The 16,758-nt window shown below is 49.8% G+C and overlaps 2 protein-coding genes across 3 annotated transcripts in view; one reads left to right on the forward strand and one right to left on the reverse strand.

Moving 5' to 3' along the window:
- The first annotated feature begins 257 nt into the window (after positions 1–257).
- LOC130403398 (tryptophan 5-hydroxylase 1-like) lies at positions 258–7,119 on the forward strand. 2 transcript variants are annotated; one of them, XM_056607735.1, is made up of 11 exons: positions 258–382; positions 1,735–1,896; positions 2,055–2,238; positions 2,713–2,813; positions 2,936–3,003; positions 3,159–3,355; positions 4,152–4,287; positions 4,941–5,067; positions 5,596–5,691; positions 6,165–6,298; positions 6,945–7,119. In XM_056607735.1, exons 1-11 carry the CDS (start codon positions 287–289, stop codon positions 7,117–7,119), a joined length of 1,476 nt encoding a protein of 491 aa, XP_056463710.1. In that variant the 5' UTR covers positions 258–286. The 2 variants fall into 2 exon arrangements, with proteins under 2 accessions (XP_056463710.1, XP_056463709.1); XM_056607734.1 differs by lacking the exon at positions 258–382 and having other exon boundaries at positions 467–1,896.
- Positions 7,120–10,080: 2,961 nt separating this feature from the next.
- Positions 10,081–16,758, reverse strand: part of LOC130402989 (potassium voltage-gated channel subfamily C member 1-like) — a 12,321-nt gene continuing 5,643 nt past the window's right edge. Inside the window, exons 3-4 of the mRNA XM_056607084.1 lie at positions 15,720–15,902; positions 10,081–10,202 (exon numbers count right to left, since the gene is read on the reverse strand). Coding sequence (XP_056463059.1) covers positions 10,081–10,202; positions 15,720–15,902 — 305 coding nt within the window. The remainder of the gene's footprint in view (positions 10,203–15,719; positions 15,903–16,758) is intronic.

Here is a 16,758-nt window from a genome sequence, read left to right on the forward strand (position 1 = left end):
GGTGTATGCACCCTCCTCCTCCCCCCTCCTCCTCCTCCCTCTCTCTCTCTCCCTCTCTCTCACCCTTCCCTTCCCAGGCGCTTTACTCCCTCCTCACTACACCTCCGCCCCCCCCACCTTGGACTGATAAATAGCACAGCGTGATTCGCTGCCTCGCAAACTAGACGATCAATCCAGAGCCCCACAGCTCCACGCTCGGCCAGCGCTCAGACCCTCCGACGCGTGTCTCCCCTCAGTTCCTCAGCGGCCATCTCCAGTCTCCTTCCATCAGGTCCGTCCAGCTGCCATGTTCCCTCAGAAGCCGGAGGGGCCCCTGCCCCGGCGGGGCCGGTCCTTCGACTCGGTGAACACGGGGTACGAAGACAAGCAGATCCACAACGAGGTGAGGAGCCGGGGGGCCTCGGGGCTGGTGTTTGGTTCCTTTAGGACTCCACTCTGACCCCTGGACACGCGGGACTAAATGGAATTAGGGACAAAATGATTGAGTCATGTTCTTGGTTTATTCTCTTCTTGTTTGAAATCAGATCATGTGAGGAGTGACTTTTACTCTTTTGGAGTGGTACCCGTGGTTGAAGACTGGTGACTATAGTAGCCGGTCTGTTGTTTCATTGCACCAACCGGGCTGGATGTCCGTGCGTGACTCACAGGCTGAGCCACCTAAATCTGGATGAGGGTACATCCAATAATCATTTTGCTCTGTGAAATAGGTTACCAAACACTAATCATCCCTGAAATTGATGTATTGTTATTGTGTAATAATATGCATAACAATCTTATCCCGTTGACTATGCTGATTTCTTTTTTTTACCTAAAATGCAAGAAGGAACTGATCAAAAGATCTGGCTAATTCATTTCCATAAAAATTCCGTCCATCGATCGAACCCCTCATGGTTCACTTCAGACATCGTGTACGTCAACCGGCTGAGAACGGAATGCAGCCCAGGTGTTGTTGCTAACACCCAGGTCTAATCCCTCGTCGGCCACCGGGATTAGAGGGACACTATCATTAAAGCTGCCTCCTTCTTCAATGAGATGGCCGCGCACACCTCGGTCCATGCAGGAGAGGAACCGGCCTGAGGAGGCACGCGCAGACCCTGGGGGCTGGCGAGTCAAGCGGCCTGGGGCTGGCACGACCGTGGGGCTGGAAAGCCGTTCTCCAGAGGGGATTAGCGTCACATGGTTCCACTCCTGGCCGCGGGGAGCGGAGAGCTGCATGCTTATTTTCTATTTGAATAACTTGAGGTGTATGAGGGTCTGGTCTTGTGTTAGTGACGGTGCCTCCGGGCTCAGACCACGGAGGTGATGGGTCTCGCAGCGACCCGGGTTCGATGTCACCGGTGGTCTGATGCTATTAGTAATTCCCTGTCTTCTTTGACCCACTGTCCTCCTCACAAAGACATGAAAAGATCCTACAAATATATTAAAAAAATGATACATTAAGATATTATTGTGATTGTTTTATACAATGGAAAAGGTTATCTTTGCATTTATTTTGTTCCGACAGAGTAAGAACCCAATCTTTAATTTTGTACTGAACTCTTGCCCTTAAATTTAATTTTTTTGAACAGCAGCTGAAATGTGTTTTTACAACAAGAAATGTAAACTAACAAATGTACTTTGCAAATGCTAGTTATCCCCTTGTGTGTTTTCCTTTCTTTATACAGAAACCGTGCATCTGATCTGTTTCTGACACCTTCATCCTGTGTACGGCCTAATCCCGTTCCTCTCTCCCAGATAAACAAAGTGACGTTCGGTAAAATCAAGGAAAACAAAGACAACAAGACGCGGAGCCCCTCCCCAGACTGCCCCAACAGCTCCGCCAAGGGCCGGGCGGCCATCGTGTTCTCCCTGAAGAACGAGGTCGGGGGCCTGGTGAAGGCGCTCAAACTGTTCCAAGTAATTACGCAAATGTTAAACTCATCCATTCCATCTCCTCCAACTCCATGTGACAATCCCCCGGAGTTGAGCCGTCGTCACTCATATCTGTCAGCCGCTCTGCCGTCCCCCAGCCCCAGGCCGCCGCTACATGCATGTTTTGTGTCACATCTGTGCAGGACAAACACGTCAACCTGGTCCACATCGAGTCCCGCAAATCCAAGCGCAGGAATTCAGACTTTGAGATCTTTGTGGATTGCGACAGCAACAACGAGCAGCTCAAGGAGCTGACCCACTTACTGCGGAAACACACCAACATTGTTGAGATGGACCCGCCGGACGAAAGCGCCGTGCTGGAGGAAGGTAAAAAATGATATGAATTCACCCTGTCGACCACCTCAGACCGCCTCGCGCAGGAAAGGCTGATGAGCTTGAGGCAAGGCCAAATCATTGTTTACGATAAATGCCTTAATATCTCCAAACACAGTGGTCACCGTGGTAATGCACACTGAACTACACACTGTGATACACACTGGACTACACACTGCGAAACACACTGTGAGGCACACCTCAATACACACTGGAATCAACACTGTGATACATACTGTCATACACACTACAATGCACACTGTGATACACACTGTACTAAACAATGTAGTACACACTTCTACCCACTGTGATAGGCATTATGATATGCACTACAATACACACTGCAATACACACAGCGATACGCACACTGATACGCACTGAGATATGCTCTACAATACACACTACTACACATAGTGATACACACTACAATACACACCGTTCTAAACATTGTGCTACACCCGGTTTCAGAAACAGAGGACATCCCCTGGTTCCCCCAGAAGATCTCCGATCTGGATCTGTGTGCCAACCGGGTGCTGATGTACGGATCCGAGCTGGATGCAGACCACCCGGTACGTACCTCCATGTGGAGGGGCTCGGAGGGTAGCTCCACCATCTACACCCTTCCTTACCCCTAATACCTACCCTGCCTCATTATAATTAACGAGTGACTTTTGGGATTTTTCTTTCACAGGGTTTCAAAGACAATCTGTATCGTCAGCGGCGGAAATTTTTCGCTGATCTGGCCATGTGCTACAAACAGTAAGTAGTTAACCTTCAGCTGGCATCAGTGGGAAATGTGCAATATATGAAATAACTTGTTGATATCTTACACGTGACCATGTAGCACTCTACTATCATATTCCTTCTTCCCACTAAAGTCCTGTTTTATTTGAACACTCGTGTTCCCGTTCCAGCGGAGAACCGATCCCGCGCATCGAGTTCACGGAGGAGGAGGTGCGGACGTGGGGGGTGGTGTTCAGGGAGCTCAACAAACTGTACCCCAGCCACGCCTGCAGAGAGTACCTGAAGAACCTCCCCCTGCTGACCAAGTACTGCAACTACAGGGAGGACAACATCCCCCAGCTCGAGGACATCTCCCGCTTCCTCAAGGGTAGGGCTGGGAAGGTCCTACCAATAAATAGACAGGCCAGACCTGGGTTTCAGGTAGAGCACAAGGATTTAGACTTGTTTTCATAAACATATAAATACATATACAACATATATATATGTATATACATATATACATATATATATGTGTTGGGTACATTTATTTTTAAGTTTAATATGCAAAATTGTGACTGCTATTGCAAAATAGAAACATAAACGTACATTTACGTACAACAGATTAAGAAAAAGTGGTTCCTGTTCTTTATGGATGTGAGAATATATTGCGTGTGTTGATGCCGGCCCCTGTGTGTGCGCTGTGTGTGTTACTGTTGGCGTGTGCGTGTCTCTATGTGTGTTGACGCGTGTTGACGTGTGTGTGCTGTGTGTTTACGCGAATGCATCTGTGTGTGTTTACATGAATGTGTACGTGTGTTTACGTGGGTATGTCTGTGTGTGTTTACGTGGGTATGTCTGTGTGTTTACGTGCGAGTGTGTTTAGGTGTGTGCGTCTGAGTGGGCCGTGATGCTGCCCCTGTGTGTGTGCTGCGTGTGTTGAGTTGTATGCGCTGTGTGAGTCTGTGTGTTGACGTGTGTGCGTCTGTGTTGACCTTTCTGCGCTGTGTGTTGACGCGTGTGCGCTGTGTGTGTTGGCGTGTGCGTCCGTGTTGACGCGTGCGTCTGTGTTGACGCGTATGTGTCCATGTTGACGTGTGCGTCTGTCTGTGTTGATGTGTGTGCGTCTGTGTTTAAGCGTGCGCATCTGTATGTGTTGACGTGTGTGTCCGTGTCCCGTGCCCCAGAGCGCTCGGGGTTCACCATCCGGCCGGTGGCGGGGTACCTCTCCCCCAGGGACTTCCTGGCCGGCCTGGCCTTCAGGGTCTTCCACTGCACCCAGTACGTCCGGCACAGCTCGGACCCCCTGTACACCCCGGAGCCGTGAGTAACCACACGCACGGGGAGGACAGACACACATACAGATATACATCAAACAAAACTGTAACAAGGTCAGAGAGCGCACGGAGGCCACAGTTCGTCTTCCCTCACTGGGAGCGTCTTTATTTGGAAGCGTAGCAAAACAAAACAGAGACTTGAAACTAAAATTGAAATTAACGTCCAGGAGAGTCCTCGCGTTCTGCGATCCGCGACCTGTGATCTTTGGTGGGGAACGCGTTGGATCTCTCTCTCTCTCTCTCTCTGCTCCCCGGTCGCTCCCTACTAACCACAAAGCAGGCACATAAATACAAACACTCCCTGATTGGCCTGAGTGCTGACACCTGCTCGCACTCAGGTCCAACCCCCCCCAGCCAATCCGGGGCGATCCCAACCTGCCCATACTCCCCCTGCAGGCCAGACGTCGCACGTCCCCCCAAAAAAACTTATTCTGATTATTGATTACCTTACAGGTTCACAGATACCAATTTCAAGTTTTGAATATATGATATATGATCCCTTGTGTGTGTGGGCATGTGCGTGTGCGCGTGCGTGTGTTTGCGTGTGCGTGTGTGTGTGTGTCTGTGTGTGTTTGTCTGTGTTTTTGTGTGCGTTTGTGTGTGTTTTTGTGTGCGTGCCGTGTGTGTGTCTGCACACAGAGACACGTGCCATGAGCTGCTGGGCCACGTCCCCCTGCTGGCCGAGCCGAGCTTCGCCCAGTTCTCCCAGGAGATCGGACTGGCCTCACTGGGGGCCTCTGACGAGGCTGTGCAGAAACTGGCCACGGTGCGGACCCCCCACTGATGACATCACTCACTGTCCACACTGTCCTTAACACTGTCCCCTCATTGGTCACTTTCCACTGTCTTCACTGCACACATCTTCTGAGCACTCTCCACTTATTGGTCACTGTACACTCATGGTTCACTCTACACTGTCTTCACTGCTCACTATCCTAAACACTTTATACACTTTGTTCACTGCACACTCAGTCTAAAGTGTACACTATGCCCGAATGACTAACTTTACACAGTTTATACGCTAGACTCTTTACACTGTAGTTATCGTCAAGTGTGCACTTATTTTACACTGTACACTCTTTCTACACTGTACACTCTTTCTACACTGTACACTCTGATAAAATGTATACTCTAATAAACTGTACACTGCACACTTTAATTAACTGTTCTTGACGGCTAAGGAGCCTGGGATGAAACCTTGTGCTAAATGACCTGCGACCAAACCCACGCCTCCTCCCCCTTCCTCCTCGGTCACTAACTTATGTCCTGTGCCCCCCTCCTCCCTCTCCTGCAGTGTTACTTCTTCACGGTGGAGTTCGGTCTCTGTAAACAGGAAGGCAGGCTGAGGGCGTACGGCGCCGGCCTGCTGTCCTCCATCAGCGAGCTGAAGGTGAGCCGCCTGAGACTCAGACCAGAGAGCACCGCCTAAACCAGTGAACAGACTGGGCGTCTGAGACTCTGAACACACCAGTGAACAGACTGGGCTCACAGAGCACCAGTGAACAGACTGAGCGTACAGAGCATCGCACACAGCAGTGAACAGAAGGGCGTCTGCTGCCCTCTAAAGGTTGACGAGGGCCTCAGGATAAAACAAAGGCAGCTGAAGCTAATGTGCAGTTGAGGCTGAGTTTGGTACATTATGATTAAGCATCTGTATTGTTTAACTCCCCATCATTATAATACAATAATGGAGAAAGAAACAAAGATATACTAATTATTATAAGCCAATGAAAAAGGGTAAATGAACAACTTTTCATTTCAATACATAAATATACGACTGAGCACGCATTTATAATAATACAATAATATAATAAGTGTGTAATGGATGTTAACCTGTCGGGGTGGACTCTGTTTCTGCCTCAGCATGCGCTCTCTGAAAACGCTCACATCCTGACCTTCGACCCCGCGGTGACCTGCAACCAGGAGTGCATCATCACCACCTTCCAAGACGTGTACTTTGTGTCCGAGAGCTTTGAGGAGGCAAAGGCTAAGATGAGGTAAGCAGCGCGCCGTCCAGACGGTGGTGACACCACGACACCCTGAAGAACTCAGAATGACCTTCACCTCACTGTCCTAGTGAAGCTCATGTGAGGTAGACCCAGGAGAGTCCGTAGCCTGCTACTCCTACCAAGGACTTTAGATTAGACCAATCAGAGGGGGATCAGGGTTAAGATCAACCAATCAAAAGGAGATCAGGGTTTAGAACAACCAATCAGAAGAAGATCAGTGTTTTGATCAACCAATCAAAAGGAAAACAGTGTTTTGATCCCAATAGATCTCAACCAGCACCCGACGAAGATCCGGTTTGATCCAAACACGCCGTCTGGTTTCCAATATACTATATCTTGTGTCAGAAAGACTTGAACAACGTCTCTCCCATATGGTCCCATGTCTGGCACTTAATGTACGCACTTATTGTGTGTTGTAAATCTTTGCACATAAAATCGTACTTGGCATTGTGTATCATCTTAACCTAGCTGTGTTGTATACAGGGAATGGGTTAACCTAATGATTGTTAAAGCTTAGCACTTGGTTGATATATGATCCCTTACACTTATTGTAAGTATCTTTGGATAAAACCATGTGCTAAACGCCCTATATGTAATTGTTAATGTAAATGTAAATGTTAATGTGTCTCCTTAGGGAGTTTGCCAAGACGATCCGTCGTCCATTCACTGTGCGCTACAACCCGTACACGCAGAGCGTGGACGTGCTGAAGGACACCAGCAGCATCACCTCCGTGGTGGAGGACCTCCGGCACGAGCTGGACATCGTGGGCGACGCCCTGAACCGCCTCTCAGTGCACCACGGGGTCTGAGGGGGGTGGGGTCTGAAGAGGGGCGGGGTCAGGGGGCGGGGTCTGAGGAGGGGCGGGGTCAGGGGGTGGGGTCTGAGGAGGGGTGGGGTTAAGGGGTCATGGGGGTGGGGTGCATCATGGGCGTGGTCATGGAGGTAGGGGGTGGGTCATGTAGGTGGGCGTGGTCATGTATGTGGGCGTGGTCACGGGGCTGGGTTGCGTCATGGGCGTGGTCATGGAGGTAGGGGGCGGGTCATGTCGGTGGGGGGGTCAGGAGGTGGGTGTGGGCGGGGTCATGGGGCTGGGGGGCGTGTCCTGGTGGCTGGTGTAAGATAAGTGTTGTGATTGTCGTTGTACCGATGAACGTGTTGGATGAGAAGATGATGAGAATATAAACACAACAGCTTGATGCTGGTGTCCCTTTTGATTTTAGAGCTTTAGTTTGTTGAGCATCAGAAGGTAGTTATGGTAACTGGGCTTCATAGAGTAGCTTCTGTAATGTGTCTTTGTCTATCATCTGTATCTTAGCATGTGAAACCACATTTTGCAGTTGTAATGCTGTTGTAGAAGCTTGTTGCTTTATTCATCCTTCCTGTCTATTAAACTATTCCAAAGCAGCTGTTCTCCAACATCATGACCTGTAATGTCCATAAAGTAAGGTCCATCTTACTTTATTTTACCCTAATTTAATCATTAATTCTATAATCCTCCAAGCAGACCATTTTAGAAGAATCCAGTCCATTCATAAGAGTTTTAAATACCTCTGAGTTGATGAAAATAAATAAATAAATACATAAGTAAATAAATAAATACATACATACAAATGATCTATAAATGCATATATATAAAGTCCAAAATATATATAAATAAAAATAATTAAATAGGCAAGTAACTTAATAATAATAAATAAATAGATAATAAATAAATTAGGTGCTGGCTAGTGGGTCCTCTGAATCGTGCGTCCTTGGCTCGGTGTGTAGTCATGGTAACCTGACCAAACTAGGTGGCTGCTTCACCAACTCTTGCTTGACCAACTTTCTTTTATGCCTCCTTTCTTACCTCTTCCCTCTTTTCTTTACTCCCTCTGTCTCCCTTCGCATCTCTCTCTCTCTCTTTCTCTTTCTCTCTCTCTTTCCCTCTCTCTCTCCCTCTCTCTCCCTCTCTCACATACACACGCCTAGGACAGGACTGGCATCATGATCCTAAATGCCAGCATCCTAGTGAAACCTTTTGTCCTCAGCATTAGACCTGGCACTACTGTTGGCCGGGACATTTTCTCCTCAAGTGTCTGCTAGGAGAGAGAGGGTCCAGCGAGTTGAACAAACACGCCTCACCTTCACAATCCACAAGGATTTAGGAGGTAACACTGATCCTTAGGGGGTCACAGAATAGAGGACAACGTGTATAAACAACAATATAGATGCATACTTTATTTTTCATTTCAATTGTTAATTTCTATTTCAATTGTAAAACTACAACACACAAAATAAATGAGACACAATTGCCTCAGCAATCATAACCAGACATGCGTCCGTGATTCTTTTGTTTCAACAGATGTGATCGGGTCTCTTCAGGGAAAATAAAATTAAACTCGAAATTATAATTTAAGAGCAAAGCGGAGATTAGTATTGCTAGATAGATAGATAGATAGATAGATATAAATATTGATAGAAAGGAAGATGGATAGATTTTTAGATCGATGGAAAGATAGATAGGTAGATCGACAGAAAGATAGATCGATAAAGAGCTAAAAAAAGCAAACCTGCCCTTACCAGGAATACCAAATGTTAATTCATGAAAATATGAATCCATATTAAATAGGTCATATAAAAACCTTGTTTGTGGTGATATTGCTGTTAGCCCTAGACTCCTCCGTGGGCATCTCGCCTCTGGCTCCAATGTGAAGTGTTCTCAGTCAGATCAAGCAGTAATGCAATTCAAGAACACTCAACACTCACTTAAAGCTAACTCATGAATCATACCTTGCATAGACACATCACCTGACATCATGCACAAGAGAGAGGAGAGTCCACCCTGACCAACTCAAGGACTGCCTGATCTGGTCAGAGCAGCTTCTGCTCTTGGGTAAAGATTGAATATGGCACAACGTACTCGCTAAACAGCTGGTCCTTCAGTCCTACGTCTAGTGGGGGACATAGGACACTTACAAAACAAACACAGAGGTGACATTCTTCCAATAAAATGTAAATATTACATTTTGTGTAAAGTATAAATGTACATAATTTATAAATAACCATGCTAATAGAGGAAAGTCTATCGACGCATACATTGTGATAGTTTCAAAAAGACCCCATGCTACCCTGAAACCGACCAATCACAGCGCTCCTCCCCCAGGCCGCTATATCCCCTTGTTTTAGAAGAACTAGCCAACGGCGCGCCGGCTGTGTTCCACAGGAGGTACTGGAGGGCCGGCTCCATGCCAACAGACAGGATGGAACATCACACTCGGCCTCTCACAACGAGGACAGACACAGCGTCCGGGCAGAGATGGAGCTTGAGGGTTGATTGTGTACACACATACACGTACATGCACACGCATACACACACATTAACCCATAGACACCCACACACAGACACAAACACACCCATGCAAACAGAAATCGCACACAAACAAATGCACTCACACACACAAACAGAATTCCATCTGCACCCCCACATACACACTTCCATGTGTCCGGCCATTACACACGAGTGTGAGCAACACGGTCCAGGCCAGCAGTAACACTCTGTCAGTCATTGCTTATATCTTTTACCGATGCTTGAATATCATCCATATTATGTATTGTAAATCCCTGTTTGTCCATATTCATATTTCAATTTGTTCGGCGCACGGCCTCTTGCCCCGTTATGCAAATGAGTTTTAGATGGCACACAGCGACGGACACACACACACGGGGAGAGACCCACAGGGGGGGGCTCCTACGGGGTCCGTTGCCCCCCCAGACTTACTTCATGCCCCCACTACGGCGCTTTGGGAGGGGGGGAGGGCAGGGTGTGGCCGCGACAGAGGGTGGTGGGCACGCCCTGGTTCATCACACACACCGACTGCTTCTCCCGTTTGGTCCGCCCCCGCCGCTTAGAGCCTGGGGGAGGAGAGGAGGAGAGGAGGAGAGGTGGAGAGGAGGAGGGAGGCGGGGAGGACAGGAGGAGAGGGGAAGAGAGGACGGGGGGAGGAGAGGAGGAGAGGAGGGCGAGAGGAGGAGAGGAGATGGGGAGAGGGGGAGGAGGAGATGGGGAGAAGAGGGGAGGAGGGGAGGAGAGGAGGAGAGGAGGATAGGAGGAGAGGAGTAGAGGTGGAGAGGAGAAGGGAGGAGGGGAGGACAGGAGGAGAGGGAGAGGACGGGGGGAGGAGAGGAGGAGAGGATGAGGGGAGAGGGGAGGGAGGAGAGGAGGGGAGGAGAGGAGGGGAGGAGAGGAGGGGAGGAGAGGAGGAGAGGGGGAGAGGAGGAGAGGGGGAGAGGAGGAGAGGAGGAGAGGAGAGGTCAGCCCTCAGCGAGCGATGGGACCTGAGCCACAACACGCTGGGTATATGATGATATATGATCTGACTGATCTTACTTCATGGTCAAAAAGAACTAGAGTTACAAAAAGTAAACATATAGTACACAACATAGTATCTCTGACCGAGATAAAGCATGGAGCTGAGGTTGGCATGTGAATGTGTGTGAGGGTGTTTGAGTGTCCTCTGAAACGTGTCCAATATACAGAACTACAGATGTTGCTCCTGATTGTTCTCCGCCTCCATCTCAGGTTGTTGTGGGGGAACTTCTACCGTATATCAAGCCTGCAAACGTGAAGGTGTCTGACAGAGGTTCTACGGGTGGGGGGGTGAGGTGTGGGGGTGGAGGTGGTGGCGAGTGCCAAACATCTTACGGAGAATGCTCTGGCAAAGCATGCATGAACCTGCGTTTTCCTCGGTGGAATGAGTCAGTAAATATCATCATCATCATCATCATCATCATCATCATCATCATCATCATCGGCCCATGCTGCAGATGCATTCCGCCATGCAGCCCTGGTCGGTCGCCGGGATCCTGCTACGACCTTTCACCTCAGAGCCAAAGGTCAAAGGTCATCTCACAGGTTGCTAAGAAACAAAGAAGCTCAACAGAGGGAGAAGGAGGGGCATTCATGATTCTTTCGTTAAATTAACAAAAAGAAGCAGAAATACTACTTTCGTACGAACAGTTTATTTCATGCATATTTCAGGACGGTCTTTGGTCTTATTTGTTTTCTTTCAGTTCCACGTTGCATATCAATGTGCATGTGTTGGATTTCCGATACTGTGAGAGCATCAGATCTTTAGCTTTTCAGTTCAGAGCACATTGTGGTGGCTCTTTGCGTTATGAGGTGCTCGTGGTTTGTGAATATTTTTGGGTAAAAAAAATTATAATTACAAAAATACAAAGATTATACAAAATATATATTGTATAATCATTTACATTGACATTGGAAGCATGGATAAAAGTGATACCATAAATAAATGATAAATAAGAAAATCTGTGAATCAATTAACAATATTGGTTCATCTTCATACCATGGCAGTAACAACAATGTTATTGTCTCATGAAAAACAAAAACAAACAAGAGAGACTAAATTAAAGGACAGACATTGCACTAATTGTCCAACACATGATTGCTGATCAAAATGACAATGTATAAAACCAAATAATTAAATTAAAGTAAACAAAGATCGAATCAAACAACAAACAAGAAAAATATTAAATTCATTCAATATTCAATATTGATCTTTAACCCCATATCATCAGATAGCTACATGGATTGTGTGCAAAGAAGGAGGAAAAAGAGAAAAAAGCAATGGTCGTACCGATCGTAACAGCATTAGTGCCATGGTGAAGGGGGGGTGCACCGTGCAACATAAGCTAGATACCAGCAGAACCCGCGCCTGCGGCTGCAAAGTAACACACTCAACACTAACACTGAAACCAGTTCAGCGCTCCCTCATAGACCTCTGACCCGCCTTCCTCCTGTACTGACTCGACGGAGCCTGCTCACACGGTCGTGTTCTCAAGAGACATTCACAGAACATCTGGACCGGAGGAACCATCAAGGAACCCTAAACACCCTGTTGTTGACGCTCCAATGTGGGAGGAGTCTGTGGAGGAGGGCGGGCTGCGTCTGTCCTCGCCTCAGGTACGAGAGAGCGGGAGAAGGACTTGGCCCAGTCGTGACTTCAGGTCACACGCAGAACTTCAGTCGGTATGTATTTAAATCAGACAGCGTTGAAATCCCAAGCATCTGGGAAAGGGTGGGGACAGAGATCACGGCTGCATCAACCACGCCCGTCACATTCTCAGGATAGGAGAGGAGAGATGGAGAGAGAGAGAGAGAGAGAGAGAGAGAGAGAGAGAGAGAGAGAGAGAGAGAGAGAGAGAGAGAGAGAGAGAGAGAGAGACAGGGAGCTGGTAAGTGTGAAGAATTGAAGGACAACAGAGTGAAGAGACAAAGAGAAAGGAAGAGAAAGACGGACAAAGGCGCCCAGACTTGAGAGCTTCCCTCTATTGGAGAATTACTTCTCACACAAAGAGAACATGTCCTTGTCCTGGTTTGATGGGGTCAGTGGGAAACTCCCCGGCCATTAAAGGGGTGCAGGGCTATTGTTCAGAGGGGAAGGTTCAAGGGGCGGAGCTCTGAGATGGAAACCGCAGAGCAGGAGAAACCAAGGACGGACAGACGGGCCGGACAGACGGAGAGACAGAGAGAGAGAGACAGAGAGACAGACGGGCCGGACAGACGGAGAGACAGAGAGAGAGAGAGAGACAGAGAGACAGACGGGCCGGACAGACGGAGAGACAGAGAGAGAGAGAGAGACAGAGAGACAGACGGGTCGGACAGATGGAGGGACAGACAGAGAGACAGAGAGAGACAGACAGAGAGAGAGAGACAGACGGGCTAGCGGGACACTGCTCGGGGGACAAAGCGAGACAGAAGTGACGACAACATAGCGTCACGCGACTTGTCCCAGAGATAACTCGGCCCCAACAGACAGAAAACGCTGAGGCAACAACAAAAGCGCTGAAAGAGCTTTAGGGAGACCTCCCAAGCAGAAACAGGAAGTACCAATGTGCCAGACAGGAAGTGGTGAAGGTGAAGCTGCGGGGGGGTCAGCGCTGTAAAAGGACAGCAGAGTCTATGAATGAGGAACTTGTAGACATTCCAGCCAACAGAATCCTGACGGCGTCCATGTGGTTTAACAACAGGAACACAAACAGAAGTAACCGTGTGGTTTTACTGGAGTCAAAGTTTCGGAGTATTTAAGTTGTAGGTTGCAATTGTTATCCCACTTGTCATGTTTATTTTTTTCCCACAATGCATCGTGAATGCACTGACTTGCTTGTGGAACCACCAGTGTGTAGCACAATTTGTGGTATTTCACCCTTAGAATCTAGATGATGCTGTGTCTGAAGTTTGGTCAAATATTTGACCATCTTGCACTGGGCTGGTCTATTGGCAGCTGGAGAAGGCTCAGAGGAGGCTCGGAGGAGGCCTACAAGAGGTCAGTCCATCCTCCCTCCTACCTGTCGCATTGCGTGACATGCAGGAAGCAGAGACCTGGCACATGCCTACACGGATAAACACAGCGATGCCAGCCTACCAGAGTCTTTCTCTCCATCCATCTTTGTCTCCGATATCGTTATAGCACGTTTAGAGTCAGACGTTAGAGTCTGTGTGTGTGTGTGTGTGTGTGTGTGTGTGTGTGTGTGTGTGTGTGTGTGTGTGTGTGTGTGTGTGTGTGTGTGTGTGTGTGTGTGTGTGTGTGTGTTTGCTATGTGGCTGATGAGGTGTTAGTACTAGAAATGAAATGAAATGCAATATGCAAGCAGCAGGTGAGACAATCAGCTCGTTTTAAATGTCTGCATTGCACGGCGTCGATTGCACCACAGGGCTTCTGGTGGGTTTCACCGACCGGCACTGAGAGGGAACGGCAAGGCAAAGGTGGAACGCCCAGGAGCCCCCCCCCCCCCCCCCCCCCCAAACCAATTAACTGGGCCTTCAGCCTCGACCCCTCTGAATCCACTGACTCACATCACCAGGGGAACAGTGAATGAGTGAAATCTGCTGTCTGTAGATAATAAAACGGAAGGCCCCCTGATCCTAGGTCAGAGCCGAGCTCAGGGTCGCTCGGTCCACCAGGGCTGCAGGTGCTACATCGGTCCTGCACGGGAGACCCTTCCTAGCTGGGGGGCTGAAGGCTTCCCTGGAGAAGCGACCTGGGCTATCCTGGCTTAGCCTCCCAGTACGCTATGCTAACGCTAACTCTTCTTCAGAGAGAAGGGAGATGTGAGGCTTATTGTTGCCTTAATCTGATTGGTTAACACATAAAAAGCAAAGCTGAATGTGAACAGCTAGGATCCGGAGTACAGAAGCACTTCAGAGCTTCCGATTGGGTTAGCCGCCCTGAGACTTCTCTTGGGTCAGTTGACGCCGTCTAGACTGCTAGAGGTCAGCTGCGACTGTCTGATTGGTCGACCAGCATCACATGAAGGACTTGGCTTGGACCAACCAGACGATCTGCAGCAGAGGATAGCAGCTGGGAAGGGCCTAGGAGCTCAAGACCCTCTGAGCCTAGACCCAGGACCACAGCCCCGGGGGAGAGGGGGGAGGGAGTGAGGGGGAGAGGGTGAGGAGGACATGTAGATGAACAGAAAGACCACGGGCCGACGGGAGTGAGGGGAAAATAACAACCACTAAGATACAACAGAAAGAAGGCAAAGTTAGCCTGCCTGTCTGTAGACAACCAGTGATGGAGAGGGGGGCACGGGGGGGGGGGGGGGGGGTAGGGGGGCTAGGGGGGAGTTTGGGGGGAGGGAGGAGTCAGTGGAGGTGATGGAAACTAGAGTGACATGAATAGAGATTATAAAATGCATTGGAAATAAAACCGATGAATAAGACGGCGAGTAAAGGCCTTAAACTAAACGAGTGTCAACAAAACGATCAACTGGATTCAATCTGCGTTTTAAATCCTAAAATCAATTGCTGATATGTGAACAGCATCTCCCTGAGAGCTGTCTGTCTGTCTGTCTGTCTGTCTGTCTGTCTGTCTGTCTGTCTGTCTGTCTGTCTGTCTGTCTGTCTGTCTGTCTGTCTGTCTGTCTGTCTGTCTGTCTGTCTGTCTGTCTGTCTGCCTGCCTGCCTGTCTGTCTGTCTGCCTGCCTGCCTGCCTGTCCGTCCGTCCGCCCGCCCGCCCGCCCGCCCGCCCGCCCGCCCGCCCGTCCGTCCGTCAGTCCGTCCGTCCGTCCGTCCGTCCGTCCGTCCGTCCGTCCGTCCGTCCGTCCGTCCGTCTGTCTGTCTGTCTGTCTGCTCTTCTCCTCCTGGTGTCCAGCCTTCAAGATGAATGAAAACAGGTGGTTTAGTCACAAAGATATGAGGCCTAACGGAGTGGATCTGAACCCAGGCCGGGTCCAGGCCGGGTCCAGACCGGGTCCAGGCCGGGTCAGACGAGGTCAGACCGGATGCAGACCGTGTCGGGACCGGTCCATCCTAACTACCCTCACGAATGATAGCTAGCCTCCGTCTGACGGGTTAAGCAGAGCGAGCGGCGGCCTGTGTGCGGGGGCCTCGTGCACGCGGGGGTCTACCTCTCTTTGCCCTGCCCCCAGAGGAGGCGGGACTAGCCGGTAGCAGCAGGAAGCAGGGGTGGTCGGCGTGTTCCTGGGCGGGGCTGAAGACGGCGCCCTCCTCCGTGGACATGGCCTGGTCGATGTCGGGGCAGTCTTCGTGGGCCAGGGCCGCCTTCGACGTCTCCCCGTTGAGCTTCAGGTACGGAGTGGGGACCACTGGAGAGGGGTCACACCGACAGAGGGGTCACGGGTCACAACAACAGAGGGGTCACACCGACAGAGGGGTCACACCGACAGAGGGGGCACATCGACAGAGGGGTCAAGGGTCACACCGACAGAGAGGTCACACCGACAGAGGGGTCACACTGACAGAGGGGTCACGGGTCACAACAACAGAGGGGTCACACCGACAGAGGGGTCACGGGTCACAACAACAGAGGGGTCACACCGACAGAGGGGGCACATCGACAGAGGGGTCAAGGGTCACACCGACAGAGGGGTCACACCGACAGAGGGGTCACACCGACAGAGGGGTCACACTGACAGAGGGGTCAAGGGTCACAGCGACAGAGGGGTCACACTGACAGAGGGTTCACACCGACGGAGGGGTCACAGTGACAGAGGGGTCACAGCGACAGAGGGGTCACACTGACAGAGGGGTCACACTGACAGAGGGGTCACACCGACGGAGGGGTCACACCGACGGAGGGGTCACACCGACAGAGGGGTCACACCGACAGAGGGGTCACACCGACAGAGGGGTCACACCGACGGAGGGGTCTGGCCAGGAGATCACTTTCACATTGTTTTTAGATTACCATCACAATATGACACATGCGTATTACTATAATATATCTTGGATATTTTTAGCCTAAAATATGGCTCTGTGTTCCTTTAAGAGAGATGGGGAGCTGAGCAGTGGTGAGCAGTACCATGCATATTGTAAATCCCTGAGACAGCCCTGTGTGTGTGTGTGTGTGTGTGTGTGTGTGTGTGTGTGTGTGTGTGTGTGTGTGTGTGTGTGTGTGTGTGTGTGTGTGTGTGTGTGTGTGTGTGT

The sequence above is a fragment of the Gadus chalcogrammus genome, chromosome 14, assembly GCF_026213295.1.
Source record: "Gadus chalcogrammus isolate NIFS_2021 chromosome 14, NIFS_Gcha_1.0, whole genome shotgun sequence".
Taxonomy (NCBI): Eukaryota; Metazoa; Chordata; class Actinopteri; order Gadiformes; family Gadidae; genus Gadus; species Gadus chalcogrammus.